General features: G+C 38.2%; 1 protein-coding gene across 2 annotated transcripts; it reads right to left on the bottom strand.

The window, feature by feature from the left end:
- Positions 1-5,113: 5,113 nt before the first annotated feature.
- adcyap1a (adenylate cyclase activating polypeptide 1a) lies at positions 5,114-13,896 on the bottom strand. 2 transcript variants are annotated; one of them, XM_084747187.1, is made up of 7 exons: positions 13,675-13,885; positions 13,368-13,472; positions 12,646-12,774; positions 11,855-11,959; positions 9,605-9,739; positions 8,953-9,073; positions 5,114-5,610 (listed from the first exon to the last, which is right to left on the bottom strand). In XM_084747187.1, exons 2-7 carry the CDS (start codon positions 13,463-13,465, stop codon positions 5,602-5,604), a joined length of 597 nt encoding a protein of 198 aa, XP_084603313.1. In that variant the 5' UTR covers positions 13,466-13,472; positions 13,675-13,885; the 3' UTR covers positions 5,114-5,601. The 2 variants fall into 2 exon arrangements, with proteins under 2 accessions (XP_084603313.1, XP_084603314.1); XM_084747188.1 differs by lacking the exons at positions 5,114-5,610; positions 8,953-9,073 and having other exon boundaries at positions 9,136-9,739; positions 13,675-13,896.
- Positions 13,897-16,523: the final 2,627 nt, after the last annotated feature.

Below are 16,523 nucleotides of genomic sequence, written 5' to 3'. Positions count from 1 at the left end.
AGCACATTGGCCTATATTTGAATATATTTGTTGTTTGATCATGTTGTCTGTATCTTATCTAAAGACAGCATAGGAAAGACAAGGACTTGTTGTTTGTAGAAGTGTGAAAAAAATTAAATGAAAATTCACATCAGGCTCAGTTATAGGCCCTTTTTTGATTAGTGCTAAAATTAGCAAATGTTAGCATATTAATACACTAAATTCACAATGTTGAACGTGGTACAATGTTGAGTCAACCTTGTTTCTAAGAATTTGAGAGGCAGTTTGCTTACTCAGAAGTCCCAACAGCTCCTGTTCTCATTTTGAAGATATTCCCATGAAAAGGTTGCTGTGGGTCATATAAGATTCTCAACCTCGTTAATTAGTCCCTCATCCCTGTTGACTGCTTTATTGAAGGGAAACAGAAACACCAAAAATGTCAGCATTGATTTTTACCAGATAATATAGTTTGTAGGTGAAGCAGCTGCACAAAACTTTGCTGGAATCAAACCAAGGTGAGCAACAACCGAGTAGCATGTCTCAATAGGTAGCACAGATTGACAGAACCCCAGCTTTAGTCTTGCTGCTTTTTTCTTGTAAAACACAGGAAACTTTGACTTCTTCAGGCCCCTGAATTCTTCAGATAAGATAATAATTGAAATGGAAAAGTCATTCTTTCACAAATTCACAGATTTTTTTATCACAGCTGTAGATCTTATTCACCCAGATCTTCCTTTGAATTTTTGTTGATTCACTTATAAGAAGTTGCTCAAATGTGCAATTCACATTTCCTCTTCGACTGTAGAATTGATTGTATTTTAGCACGTTTTCTATCTGTCAGAAATGCGTCTCGTCTCTTGCTGAGATGTGTGATTAATTTGTGAAAGCATTAGTTACAGTGTGTGTCCCTGTCTGTGTCATTCTTTAGGTCTGTGCTCTTTTATGAATCACTTTGCATTACTCAGCCTCTGTTTTCCTCCATCTATCAGCCCCTCCCTGCAGCTTGCCACTTCAGCCAGTAGAAGACAACATAGCTGAGACTGAAGCCATTTGAATGAAATATATCCAGGGTGATCTTTGGGTGCCCAGGAAGGCCACCGGCGCCCCGCCCAATCCCAGCGCATCCTCCTGGGACCGGTTGCCCAGCAACACTGGCTGATTGGGTTAGCAGGGTTAAGAAAGGGTCTGGCACGGGCCGGAGGAATCAGATCACTCCCATTGATCATCTTCCCTGTGCACTCCTCTGAGAGCTGAGGCCACGGCCACAAAATCAAAGCCCTGCCATCATGTCTGAGAGGGGGTTATTATGCACACAGGGGAGCTGGGAGAGACATGTCGGGCTTTGTGTGGTCGGTCGGTCTGACATCCCACGCCACACATTTCGGTGTGATGCTGCAACGACTCGCAGTCACAGGCGATGTGACTGTAATTGAAGACCTGCCCCAGAGAGAGCAGGTCCGAGCGGGGGTGTACAGAGCAGCCTTCGACGTCTAGAAAAGGTCCCGCTCTGTGGTGACCTATTATCAGATATTATGACATATAGGGGGATCTATTTAAGGTCATTAACTGTAATCTGGAGTGACACACAAGTATAAAAAAATATGGAGAAAAAGAACAGGGTGGAGGACTGTAGGGTGGGGTGATGGTATTCCAAATGCCACCTGCTGCACCCACAGTGAGGGATTCCCCTGAGGTTTCAACAGGAAGGAAACGTGCCAGGTAAAAATTAGCATAATTTACTAAAAATGGATGTAAGCACGTATGCTTTTGTCCTGTTCATTGTTGGAGGCCCTGCCAGTTTTTATTCATTCAGGTTGTGTTCACATCTGCAGCACAAGCAGATGATAAAGGTACTTTAAGAAATCTTCAAGAAACTTTTAAGGACTTTTCAAGGACTTTACACTGCTTTTCATGACAAGAACTATTATGTCTGCGCTGAGTGTCATTTGTGTTTACTTTCGTTTTCATGTCATGTGCCTCATAATTTATGGAGATATTTGTACTGTGTGTATTTGTGAATACACACAGTTCTCATAGCATAAGGCCTGATGGCGTGATGGCATGACTAAGGCGAGGCTGCAGCAGAGGAATAAGACATGCTCAAGCAATAAACGCTTGAAAAGAACTGACCTTTGTCTGTGTTGTTGTGAAGACAGCTACAACAGTCAACAAGTTTACAGAGAAACAAAATGTTGTTTATACAAAGACCCACAGACCTTTTTCACAGCAGACATTTTGACTTATAGCAGGAGAGTAACAGGTTTGACTTATTTGACTCATTCAGCTCCTCGGTGGAGCACAGGGCTGCAACCACACGTCACTGTGGGGCAGTGATTTTACAGTTTCTTTAGCCGGTGGGTTTTACGGGGTGGACACACCCAAACCCTCCTCCTTTATCCAGGCTGGGGACCGGTAAAATGTCCCCCAAAAGGGACACCTCGGCTGAGTTAAGTAACAGGTTTAGCAAACATTAATGATGCATGCATGCCGGCATTTTGGACCCCAAAGTGACAAAGAACAAATGGTATTCTTATGACCCAACAAAAATAAAGCTAGTTATCATTTCAGCTTTTAGAACAAAAACAGTGCTGCACACTGTAAAAGTGAAAAAGTTGAGAAAACTCAAAATTTCGAGGCAACTTACTGCAATAGACTGTTATATTTTGAGCCCAACTCAAGTTTCTAGGTTTTGAAAAGTTTTTTTTACCAATTACTCATCTTTTGTTGAGATAATTTCCTTTTCTTGTTTAGATAAACTTGAATCTTTGAGTTTTGGAAAGCCACCAAAGAATTCCAAAATTGAATTTTAGAAATACATTTTTTAGTCTCTGAAACTCAAATATTCAAGTTTATCCAAGGAAGAAAATTAATTAGTTCAGCTAAACATCGGCAAAACTTTTTAAAAAAAAATATTTTAAAACTTAAGAGTTTTAGTTGGACTTAGAACTCAAATATCTAATATATAAGTTTTCTTGAAGACAACTTGAAACAACTTAAAGTTGCCTTTGAGTTGTCTCAACTTTTTTTTAAAGTGCATGATGTTCCGATGGCACATTACTCAGAAACTCTAACATTAAAAAAAGGAAATCAACTGAAAGCCATTTGTCTCTTAATATCCATTCTTCTAAAGGCCCATTGTTCTGAAAATACACACTCTCCCTGCTGTTGTTAGTTCAGCGACTGCCCTGTCCGTGGTGCTGAATCTGTGGGGGTTTTGCACTTAATGCAAACCAAACAACAGCTCAAGCAATTTTTGTGTCACAGACAAATTTCCAAAGATAAAGTCAGGACAGTTTCACATCGGTTAGTACGCACCCCTGTCCCCCTAGTCATTAAAGAGTTTAGGGTTAGCGACTGCAGGGAGAGGTTGTGTTGTGAGTAACAAGCCTTCCAACTAGTAGATGTTTGTTTTTATGATTACTGGCTGTCAGACAAATTGGCTTTTTGTCCAATGGGACACTTTTCAGACTGTTGGGGTTTCAAAATAATATGCCGTCTGAACATTGGCATACCCCTGACATTTGCTACATAACTACTCAGCTAAGTTAGCTAGCTTAGCATTGCATCTTCTGCTAGTCCTGCTTTGAGTTGGCTGTGATGTTTGGAAACTGCAAAGCTAAATCCTTTCAAGGCTAAAACCACACTCTGCAAGAGGTCTATCTGCCACTGCAAACAGACCCAGAACTGACGAAAGTCCTGCACACAAGACAGACCCTTTGAATTTCATCCTTTGGAGGAGAATAGAGATGAAAAACCATGGTTTAAGCGGGGCTTTCATATTTTTTTTACATCCTTGCTCTAAAATGGACAATCATTATATTGTCATAATAGTTGCTGGTTAATTTTATGGCAGCTGAGTGGATTAATTGACTAATAGACCTTTTTCACAGCAGTTATTAGGACACGAAATAAAGGAACCACAGGTTTTACTAATGATACTAATTAAGGCTCATTTCCATTCAGGTCAAGGGTGCTGCTACTGTGCGTGCTGGCTCACTGGAAAGGCTCCACACTAAATAAAACAAGGCCCTAATTAGTATCCTTGGTAACACCTGTGTGTACCCTACTATTTCATATCAATACAGCTGCTGTAAAAAAGGTCTGTTGTCCACTGAAATAAATGCATACATGGTGCCAAAGTACTGCTGTGTCACAGTAGGATCCTCTATAAAAAAACCCATGTGTAACTTTAAACATTATATAACCAAAGCAGAAATTAAAGGGCTTCTCCACCACAGAATTAAACTGCATTAAGTCTATTTTTGATGTTGATTATCATGTAAGACCGCCCATAAAGAGGCAGATTTCTATCATAATGCATGTAGATACATTCCCTCATCTCTGTGCATGTTTAGTTGAAACCAGTCCGCACCACCGGCTGTTTTGCTTCACGCGTCGACATTGTTGTTTTTGGCACAAAAATATATGTACCAGAGTTGAGACCCGCCAACTGTTCCACCAGTGCCGCCGGCCTTTGGCGGTGCATGGTGACTGCTGAAGTCCTGGAGAGGTGTAAAGTGCAGCGAGGCAGTGTGTGTTGCGGCCTGGGTGATCCCGCCCACGTCTCTTTACTCATGCTGTCCCGAGGGGAGGCAGACACCCGGCCAACTGGTGTCACTGTTCCTCCGCCAGAGCCACTGAGTCACCACGAAAATGGGGCAGAGATTTGGATCTTTTGCTCCCTTTTTCACCAGTTTATCCATTGTTTTCGGATTTATTTTGTAACATCTCGTAGTTATTGACTGTCACCCACAGCAATGAAGAGAGGAAACTGATGAGCAGTTCTTATTTTTTGTTATTTCAGCATGAAGTTAACAGTTTTTCCCAGTTAGTAGGTGTGTGCATGTGTGTTTGTGCTGTGAAACTCATTTGCAGTATCTCTTGTGTGATTGTGTGTGGTCTTTTTGATGTTTCATCCTGCTAATGTGTCCCTCTGTGATGTTCACAAGCTGATTTTTCTCTTGATTTCTTTCATCTTTTCTTTCTTATGTAACATCCTGTTAAAACTGTCGAGGGATGCTCTATCTCCATCATGAGTTCGGTCTTTATTACTCATTTTCATCCTCCTAAATGTGTCTTAACCTAAAGACTTATGGTGATATTGGCTTCAAAGATTAGACGAAATTTTTTGTTGTTTACAAAAATTTATTCATACAAATCTTACAACACTTTTTTTTAAACATTTATTGACTTGACCCTTGCAGATCGCCATTTGAAGTAGTAATCTAATATTCACTTTCTACACAGTAAATATATATATATATATATCTTTGAAGATTATTTCATTTTAGTAAGGCTATTGGCGCTTTCATTATCATACATATAATGTCTCATGGAGAGCGGGAAACTCATCCTCACCCCTCTTCAAAATTTTCACAAAAGATCTACATCTAGTGCTCTAAAAAAACAAAACAAAGTGCAACAGAAAGCAGTGCAAGCAAGAAACGCTTGACGTCTATAAGCTGGTTGCTATTTAACGTCCGTGAAACACAAAAACAACAACAAAAGGGTGAAATGTAAGCTGATGATGTGCAGCATTGTAGGGCCACTAAATAGCCATCTGTGATTCATGGCGATTTTAAAGTCGATGCAAGGCACCACAGCCGCAAACTGCTTCCTGCGTCACAAAGCCTAGAGGAGAATGCAAAATTAAAGAGAAGATTGATACAGTAAACACAGATCGAAGAACTTTTTACCCTAACTCGCTTTTTTCTGCAAAAAAATCTGTATTCTTTCCTCATAAATTTGGTAAGAAGTGTGCAGATGGGGGTAAAGGACTGTGATTTGTTTAGTTTATAGTCTTACATGTAGATTTTACACCCTTTTCTTCCTTTATTTTCTTTCTGTTTATGTCTCTCTGTTTTCCTCTTGTGTGCATCTCATCCTTCCTCTTTTTAAAATATAATAATGCCACACTACAGGTAGATAATAGAGCAAGACCACTTTAAATGTCCAATCACAGCTGTTCTTTCAGATACACTTTAAAGGGACAGTTCACGCCCAAATCAAAAATAGTTATTTTTCCTGTAGCCTGTAGTGCTATTTATTCATCTAGATAGTTTCAGTGTGAGGTGCGTTAAGTTTTGGAGAGCCGTAGAGACGTCTGCCTTCTCTCCAATATAACAGACCTTAGATGGCACTCGGCTTGCGGTGCTGACAGTTGAAAACCTGAACAGCCATGTCTCTTTCCAGAAATCATGACCCGGTTACTCGGTGGAGCTACTTTTTTCTACAGTACAAAGGAAAAAGGATTGATGACTGCTTGCTTTTTGCAGTAGAATTTACCAGAACAACTCCTATCTACTATTTTCACTTGTAGAATCTATTGAAGGTACTTTCTGTCTTCAGTGGAATTTTCTGTAACTATTTTCTGTCTACTAATTTCTAATTTCAATGGTAGAATCTATCAGAACTACTTTCTTTCTGCACTAGATCTACCAGGACTACTTTCTCTCTGTCTACTTTCAGTGGTAGAATCTATCGTAACTACTTTCTTTCTGCTGTAGATCTACCAGAACTACTTTCTCTCTACAACTTTCTGTCTACTTTCAATTGTAGAATCTATCGTAACTACTTTCTTTCTACTGTAGATCTACCAGGACTACTTTCTGTCTACTTTCAATGGTAGAATCTATCAGAACTACTTTCTTTCTACTATAGATCTACCAGGACTACTTTCTTTCAACTATAAAGAAAGTAGTTCCTACATGAAACTGCTCACAGTAAGATCTATGGATAATCTGACCAGTAACCACAACATGATTTTTCCAGTGTACGCAGTTGCACATCTTTACTGCAGATATCTCCAAAACTCTGCAACTCACACAAAAATGATCCAGATAGATAAATGGCAATACAGGCCGGAGGAAAAATAAGTATTTTTAATTTTGTGGTGAACCGTCCTTTTAAGAGCTGCTTACAGAATGGTTTATAACAGGTCCTAAAAGATAAAGCATGACATTAGACTGAGAGATTCTTGCCAGCAGTTAAGTACATTCAGATATTTCTTCATCAAAGGAGGACAAAATATCAACATACAGCTCATGTAGAAATGTCAAGTGAGGAAGAACAGAACACAAAACAACATCCAGAAATGGCAGGTAATGTATGTTATGTTTGCAGTAGTCAGAAAGCAAGCAAAACCATCTAGTTGGAGTCGTCTGCACAGATGCGGTGGCTAGTGCAATTACTTTAATCATGCAATCTACTGTAGTTTTTTTTTTTTTTTTTTTACATTGTTTCACATGACAAGAAAAAGGGAAGCACAATAGACCCAGAAGGTTCAAACACAAGAGTTCAAACTGCCTCGAATGTCTCTCACAAAGAACAAATCAATGGGTAAGTCGCCATGTAACAAGTATCATTTCTTGTTGTTTTTATGCTTTTTTTTTTGTTAAAATTTGCTTGATGGTACCTTCAGGTCTTGATTGATACTTATTATATGGGCAGAGAGACATGAGAAAACCCTCCGAAACCAGTTGATAGAAACACAAGATTGGCACTTTACATGAGTCAAAAGGTGTAAGCTCACTCTGTAAACACTGCGGAAGAAAAGGACAAGAAAAGCCTCAGAAGTACTCTGGTCCTCATCTCAGGTTTTGGGACTTAAAGATGGATAACTGGCTTTTTTTTTTTTTTTCATAAAGTTTTTAAGGCCAACAGGGCTCTCATCTCTACAGTAAAAACGAAAAAGTTGAGAAAACTCAAACTTTTAAGTGAAGTTACTGTAATTTTGAGTTTTGAGCCCAACCCAAACAGTTTTACCAACTACAAATCTTCTGTTGAGATAATTTTCTTCTTGAACATGAATCTTTGAGTTTTGGCTAAATATTTAATATTGTCAATTAAAACTACAATTAAAACAACTAATGACAAATAAGTCCACAGCTCACTGTGACCGATTTTTTAAATATACAGTAATTATAAAGAGTTTCTAAAACTCAAATATTCAAGTTTATCTAAAGAAGAAAAGTAAATTATCTCAACCTAAGATTATAGGTCAGGAGTTGAGCTCAAAAGTTGTCTTGAAATTTTGAATTGTCTCAAGTTTTTCTTTACAGTGTGGTCTAACCCAGATCTGCTAAAATAATTTCTAATCTCATCATCATGTATCATCCTTGCATCCATAAAGAGGAAACTAACTAATCTCTTTTGTATCAATCAATGATGATATGTATAACATATCAATATAATCAAAGTCTCTCCACATTCACTGTAAAAAAAAAGTTGAGAAAACTCAGAATTTCAAAATACTCGAAAACTAAACAAAGTTTTGCCGACTTACAAGCTTTCGTTGAGATACTTTGCTTTTCTTCTTTTGATAAATTTGAATCTTTGAGTATAAGAAGCACCAAAATCTGTATTTTAAAAATTGTTCAGACTGAGCTGTAAATTCGATTTGCTATTATTTAGATGCTTGAAAATGAAATGGTTCCTTTTGAAAATATTAAGTTATTAACTATTATTTAACTTTTGTTTGTTTGTTTGTCTGTTATTTCTGTATAGCAGACTGTTGCTATGGACACAGTTCTGATCATAGACTGGAAGAACAATAAAATCATTTTTAAATCCATCAAATTAATATTTTATGTCAAACTATAGATTTTTGGGTGGTAGGTAACCATGTAATAAGCAGGATAATGTATATTACTGTACATTATCCCTCATGTAAAACTTTTTTAAAGAAAGAATTTAAGTTGGGATCCAAGCTCAAATCTATTGAGGTAAGATGCCTTGAAATTTTGTGTTTTCTCAACCTTTTTGTTTTACTTTGTTGTGGGGTTACTGAAGGTGGGGTCAAAGGTAGAAATCTGTGAGACTCTAGAGAGACAGGAGCACAAATGAGGTGGAAGAAGAAGAAGTTTGAGTGTTTGGAGCAAGATCACAAGAGTTAAAGGTGAGAAAAAGGGAGGGGACATGAGATGCCCCCTGCGAGGACACGTACATGGCCTCAGGAAAGAGCCTGAAACTCACCGGAAATTCGGGAGAGAACTGTTTCAGCCAGTCTCCCATAAAAGCCTCAAACTCATCCCCGTCCGGGAGGGCATCAAAGTTTATGTCTTGTAGGATTGGGTGAAAACCTATGTCTTCAAGGCTGTTGTGAATAGAGACAACTAAACTCTTAATGTCACTTTACAAAAAGCAGCATTCAATACATTTGATTGTCTTTTAAACTATTTATTTTCCTCACAATCATCAATCTCTTCACTGAATGTTTAAAAGACAAGGGCTGTTGGAGCATATCATCACGTGAACAACTGTCTCCCCTCGATAAATAGGTCTAAAAAAAATAAATCAATGAATACATAAATAGAGGCTATTCTTTCTTTTTTCGTTTAGAATGAACAAAAATTGGTCCACAAAGTAGATATGTGTGTCCTCAAGTGCTTTAAGTACAAAATAAAAAACAATATTATTATCAAAATATTCATTTTAATGGCTTACTTCATACATAAATACATGTTTAAGAACACAAAAAGCGATCCACTGATTGTTCAGATCTCAAAATGACTTCATCTGGGGCTGCACACACTTAAGTTTTTTGTTTTTCAGGAGGAGGGGAGGAGGGGGAGGGTGCTACAAATATGCCAGCCGGCGTCCTTTGTTTCTAATTCTCTGTCTATACCTTTTCCCAAGGACTGCCGCCAGGTATTTCTTCACCGCCATTTGCTTTCGGTAGCGGCTGTAGCTGTCCGTGAAGATGCCGTCTGAGTGTCGCTTGGACAGAGGCTCTGAGCTGTCGTCCAGTGTTTTACCCCCGCTGTGAGACAGACAGAGAGACGAGAGGCAGGTTTCACTACCGCCACACTGATGCGTTTACAGTCACATGACCCCCCTCCCCCGGATGTACAGCCTGTGGTGCTGGCAAGGGCGTAGGTTCCTCTTCTACTAATGATTATTTTCATCGTTGATTAATCTGTCACTTATTTTCTCGATTAATCGATTAGTTCTTTGGTCTCTAAAATGTCTTTAAAAGCACAAGATGACGTCCTTAAAGGTCTTTTTTTTTGTCCACAACCAAAACATATTCAGCTTACTGTCACAGAGAAGTAAAGAAAGTAGAAAATATAACATTTAAGAAGCTGGAATCATACAATTTTGACTTTATGCTCTTAAAAATTAGTTAAACTGATTAATCTTTTATCAGAATAATAACAATTAATTTAATAATCAATTTATAATTGATTAATTGATGCAGTTATCCTCCCCTATGAAATTGTGAGCAATAAACACTTAATTTCCTGCATTCTGGTGATTTTTATGCACCAATTTGTATTTTTTCTGCACTAGTTTATAATGGGAATGTCTTTATTTATGTAAATTGAAACACAAATTTCAAAATAAATTGGAATGGAATGCAGTAAGGCTCTATGGCAAATGGCAAATGGATTGCCAAAATAAAAGTCTCTCATGTTATTATTGGGGGAGATAAATGCACAAGCTCTGTAACAGTTGATTAGTTGATTAATCGATCATTTTTCAAGCCAAAATATCAAAGATTTTATGGTTCCAGATTCATCAATGTACAGATTTATTGTTTTTGTTTGTCATTAATGATAGTAAATGAACAGTCTTTGGGTTTTGGATTGTTGGTTTGACAAAAGATGTCACTTTGGGAAACTGTGATGAGCGTTGTTGAGAATTGAACCCTGGTGAGTTGAGGAACTACAAGGCTCCAGTCGGGGAACATCCAGTTATCAGTTTGAATTTCCCTCTTTACTTGCAGAATGAAAATAGTGTACAAGGTGGCACTACAGAAATGAACGGAGAAAAAGGAAATTGATAAAAACCTGTAATTTCAAAGTAAAATTTCAAAATAAGAGTATCTGAACCTAAATGTCTATAAAAGTGAAGAATTCATAACAGGGCTTTTTTACAATTCTTTGACATTTTATGGACTAAATAGATCGATTAATCGATGATGATCAATAATGCTTAGTTGCAGCCCTAATATGCATGTTTTCTAAATATTGCAGGGGACCTATCATAATATCATTGGGTTGTGGACTAAACTAGACATTTTAGGACGTCACCTTGGGCTTTAGGAAACACTGCTCAACATTTTTCACCCTTTTCTGACATTTTACAGACCAAGCAACTAATTAAATAATCGAGAAAATTATCAATAGCTTAATCGATAATGTTAGTTTAATGAAAATTATCGACAGTTTAATGAAAATTATCAATAGTTGCAGCCCTAAATCAGATTGGATTGGGAACAGAGACAATCTGTGTCCTTATTTTGGAGCATTTGGGGGAAAATAATCAGATTTCAGCATTTAGTCGATTTCAGAACAAAGCAGGCTGCCTGCACTGTCATTTTGCACAAAGATTTTGCAGAAAGAATCCATGCTAAATGATATTCATTTCAGAGGCATGCTCATATTCTCTCTCTCTTTCTTTTTTTTAAACTTTTAGCCCATCCCAGGACGATTTGCCATATATCTTCGACCTGTAATAAGATGTGATAAGCCCTCTCATAAAGCTATAAAGTAATTGCACCCCCTCCCTCCGACTCCCCATCCTTCTATCGGGAACCACTGGGACCCCATCATCCCATAAATTATTCATATGGAAATAAATTTAAGCCTGAATCTGCGGGTTAATTCTTCCCTCTGCGCCATGGCTCAGAGAATGACACTTCCCAAATCAATCAAGTGCCCATTTGTGCTCTCCATGACGGTCTTATGGCATTAATAAAGGCTGATTCAGAGGGCTTAGCTGCACGCTGGGAGATAATGGGACCACAGACATATACAGCACGGATAACAGCGTGAATTATGAGCATTTAAAGAATCAGTCAAAAAAGAAAGAAAAACGCACAAAGGACAGGAAACATTAAAGAAGAGGTGACAACCAAAGAAGATGTTCTTACCCTACACGTTTTGCCATCAGAGAATGCAGATATTTCCTTGCTGATAACTGACCCAGCGCTTTCCTGTAGGCTTTATTAAACATGCCGTCTGCATGCCTTTCCGTTCTGGGATGATAGATAGCCACACAGTAAAAAAAAATAAAAAATCACCACACACCCAGCGCAAGAGGCAACAAATTCAAGTAGCTGCACTGCAAAAAAAAAAATTACCAATCTTAACAAGTAAAACTGAGCCTCATATTTTGTTTTTTAAATGAAAAAGGGGAGAAATACACTTGTTTCTTGTTTTCAAATTAATTTGCACCGATTTCTTCGCCTTGTTTCAAAATTTCTGCTGAAAATTGCCATTTTGGTGCAAGAATGCCACTTATTTTAATAAAAACTCAGTTTGTTTTGTAGCTGAATTTGCCAGATTTCTTTTAAAAAATGGATTTTGAAACTGTGGTACAGATTTCATTTTTTACTCTTTTCTTGCACTTCAAACATGTTAATTCATGTTCATCCTTTGAAAAAGGGCATGACTTTGAAAGACTTGTTTCCCCTGGGAATTCAGTCAAAACAGACTTATTTGGTGTCGTGAGATAAGTAATAAAGTTTTGAAAGACTTGAAATAGCCTTGAAATAAATAATAAATAATAAAAACTTTTTACTGACAACATTTTGACAGTACGTTACACTGATTCACACAAAACGTGGACAGAAATAGGACTACGGCGATGAGATGTTCAACAGAAATGTCTCCAACGTTCAGGAGGACAAAAAAAAAGTTTTTAAATGGTGATGATAGTCACCTTTTCTCTGGTGGGTAATACAAAGAGTAGACGTCGTCAGACGGGGGGCTCCTCACGTCCATTTGGTCTCTGTCATAATCCAGGGAGGGTAAGGAGTTTCCATCCTCGTCGTAAACCTCGCTGTCGAGTCTGAAACAAGTAGACATGGTGTCACAATCTGCGACTGAGGAGCTACAAAACATTATCTGCATATTTAGGATAAAACCAAATTCAGACTGAATGAAAAGATCACACAAACTTTTAACGTCTTAAATTAAAAAAAACAAACATTTTATATAATTATCCACAGGTGATACTTGTTGTCACATTTGTTTCATTTTTGTTTTTAAAAAATACTAAAAATCAGCTTTATTTTTCCTCAAAAACATTTTCTATTAATTATATAATCACATAAATCGGTTAAAATGGCCGCAGGACACATTGAGACTCTGTACTTCACTCCCTGAGTCGCCTAAATCACATTACCATCACTGCTCCCTGGTGAATGTTTCTGCGCAATTATGTCTGTGAGAGCAGCCCTATGGATCGGCTGTCAGATGATGTTATCCAGTAATCCAATAGGGCTATTATAGTCACAGACAGATCTGACTGTGAAGGTCTTTAGCCTGTGTGCCCTGCTGCTGCTGCTGCTGCTGATGATGATGATGAGCGCAATAACGCACAAGTTCTCCCCTCAAACACCTGAAAAGTGACACTTGAACGACGAGTAAGAGTGTACGTACCTAACACTGGGAAAGCTAAGCCCCACAGGTGAGCAGTAGACGCTGTAATGCATTATGAGTCCATAGATGAGTAAGGCTAAAGTCGCTTTACTAGACATTGTCCTGCTGGAAAAGAAAAAAACGACATAAGGTGAGTAAACGGGTGTACAAGCAGAACAATTCTTCCATATTTTATTGTTTTCTGTAATATTTAGTTACTTTCACACCACACCTGCGAGTATAAAATGAGAAAAAAAAACAGCTACTTTGCTCCAAATACTACTTTTACGCTGCGTAAAAGCCCAGAAAAAGTGCCTCCTCCTCTTACCAGTTGCGAGACGCGATCCGCTGAAGACCTCAACTGGGAGAGTGAGATAGGATCTCTATCTCAGTCTCTCTGTCTCCTCTTCCTCTCCTCTTCTTCTTCCTCTTTCCCCTCAGTGATGAAGCGCAGTCTTCTTCAGTCTCCTTGTGCTTGTTCCGAGCAGTGTGCAGCAGCCCTCCGTGCGCTCAGTTCTCCGGGATTTCTACGTGCGCATTCGGTCATGGGCGGAATGAAGAGCGCCAAACATTGAATGTCTGCGGAGAAGTTTCCTGCGTCCTGTGAACTTAACTCCCCTCGGTTTTTTATTCATGAATCCGAAAGGAGGCATGCCTTTTTCAAGTTGTCACGTAGGTGGTGGGGAGGGAAGGAAGAGAAGGGGGGTTTGGAGAGGGGGGAGGTGGGTGCGTCATAGCTGCCTCCCCCACCCTCTCCTGTCCCATTGGAGTGCATCCTTCTTCTTCTTCTTTCGTCAATGAAAGACCCCGAGCCAAGTCATAAAAAAAAAAGAAAGAATGGATCCTGCATTCAAACATGATCATTAATTAAACAGAGAATTAATGTCAACACTTGACGTCACGCCATTAACAGGATCACGTGGCCTCTGGAGCCTGAAGGTGCGATGGAGGGAGCTGCCCAGTGCTGAAAGATGACTGATTCCCCTTCATAGCAAAAAGTTTCTATAAATAAAGTATCAAAGAGATGTTTCTGAGGCAGCTCACTTAATTTAGCAGCATATTTTAAGTTATTTTCCCATGATTCACCTCTCCATCTCTGTTCAGGTCAGAGGTCAGTTAAACAACCAGACACTTAAGTGTCTGACAGTGAAGGAGATTTTTAATCTGGTTACACAGTTTTTCTAAAACATGGTTGTCAAATGTATGTCCTGTGGGTCAGGGCTGGCCTGTCAAAATGATGACTTTGTAAAGTGTGAACAATTGTAGGGATGCAACAATATCACAATATCCCAATTTAAATAGTGGCACAATACGGCATACATTTATATTGCATGGTAAATTATGGTAATAAATTATTTTATTCTATCAAAGAAAAGGACTGCTACAGGCTGCTGCAGTGTTTGTGTTTTGCTGTTTGTATGCACATAGTTTAAACATTAATTGCTCAAGACAATTAATGTTTTGCACATACTAAAGACTACTTTTATTTTATTTTATTAAAGAAATAAAAGGGGCTGAAAATTTTGTGCATTTTCCTTAACCAGCAGTTGAAAATGCTAACAATATGGGTCAATATGGGCCTTTTTTCTCACTAACTCTAATGGACTCACCAACACCTAGTAGGTACGTAGCTTGTAGCTGTGCAGTTGTTGCTGATCTGCAGCTCCTACTGGCCAGTTATGTTGCATTCACATGGATTCAGGCAGACAGCAACGGCAACTGGATATAATTTTAGTGGACAAGAGAAGGACGGTTAAATGATGTAAGGAAAGCAGAGAATACCGGTGATGGTAAAGTTAGATGGCATTTTACCTTTTCCCTAGACCTAACTTTTTACTGTCTTCTGCAATGGAATTTACAACTGGATGTTCTCCTTTTGCTTTCAATGTTGAAAATGAATGAATAACTTCATATTTTTGAGGGAATTTAATATTTAGTTTAAGTTTACAATGCAATATTTAGTTAGTGTTGTGTTGTGATACCAGCATCACTAAAAGTCTGGAAAATGACAGCTACGGAAAAACAAAGACATTGTTGACATTTCAGGCTGTTCATCATCTGATTTGTGAATGAACGGTTCATTAATGAACATTTTCAGAATCTTCTTTTCCTACTTGACACTAAAATAGAAAGGGGAAAAAATGAAAGTGTAGTTATTTATAGGTTATTATGCAATGATTTCACTGCTCCCATGAACTAAAATGAGTTTGACACCACTGATCTAAAACGTTCAAAATCACCAAATATGGGAATGCATGATTTTCACTGGATGGTGACGTAATGCTGACATATTAACAGATTAATATATTTAAATGAACTATTTTCTTGTGGAGCTGTCCGGTGCTGAAATGTGACTGACGGTTTCCAAGAGATGTCTCTGAGGTAGCTGACTTCATTTAGACATATATTGATCATTTCCTTTCCACCTGTGTGAAGGTTAGAGTTCAGGCTCGGTTATACAATCAGATCCTTAAGAGTTTGACCTGAGCCATCTGGTCGAAGGACAGTCTCTTTAACCACTTGGCTTTCCTTGATATTTCTCTCTCAGACATACAATTCAAATAATCAATGAACAACCTGAATCCAGCGGTGGAAAAATACTCAGATCAGATCCTTCACTTTTGAGTGAAAGTACCAATAACACCATGCAAACATTAAGTAAATGTCCTGCATTCAAACTCCATTATTATCAGCACAATGGGTCAAAAACAAAAGGAAAAAGGCTGCTGTCAATGACACTTTATTAAATGATTGACATGTTGTGCTGATGCATCAGTTCATGTGTGGCTGGTCAAGGTTGAGCTGGTTTTAACAACATTAGGTAACTTTGTTCAGTGGTTCCCAACTTGTGGGTCAGGCCCCCGCCAAAATGAGATGACCTGGAAGTTAATAATAATAATATTTATTTATAAAGCAGTTTTTAAAATCCCAGTCTCAAAGCGCTCGACAAAGGTACCAAATAAAACCAAACAAGTCGTACATTCATCAGGTTTAAGAAGAAAGCAGATAAATACAATTTGGTGCATAAAAAGCAATACAGTGTAAATGGCAGAAAGAGGAAAACAGACATTTTATCAACAGTTCAAAAACAATTCTCACATAAGATTGAGCACTATATAATGAAGAAAAAACACTTTTGGACACTGTCTTTCAGTGCAGTGCACCATGGTATACAGA

The sequence above is a fragment of the Lutjanus erythropterus genome, chromosome 21, assembly GCF_056507025.1.
Source record: "Lutjanus erythropterus isolate fLutEry1 chromosome 21, fLutEry1.hap2, whole genome shotgun sequence".
NCBI classification, from domain to species: Eukaryota; Metazoa; Chordata; class Actinopteri; order Lutjaniformes; family Lutjanidae; genus Lutjanus; species Lutjanus erythropterus.
Note: the sequence above shows the minus strand (reverse complement) of the source record. Positions and strands in the feature narration are given on the sequence as shown.

What these genes read in the sequence shown, in the direction of transcription:
- adcyap1a (XM_084747187.1), bottom strand. Translation starts at nt 13,465, where the DNA reads ATGTCTAGTAAAGCGACTTTAGCCTTACTCATCTATGGACTCATAATG. An exon ending in CTTAGCTTTCCCAGTGTTAG is followed by an intron (nt 12,775 to 13,367) that starts GTACGTACACTC and finishes TACTTGTTTCAG; the next exon opens with ACTCGACAGCGAGGTTTACG. An exon ending in TATTACCCACCAGAGAAAAG is followed by an intron (nt 11,960 to 12,645) that starts GTGACTATCATC and finishes CTATCATCCCAG; the next exon opens with AACGGAAAGGCATGCAGACG.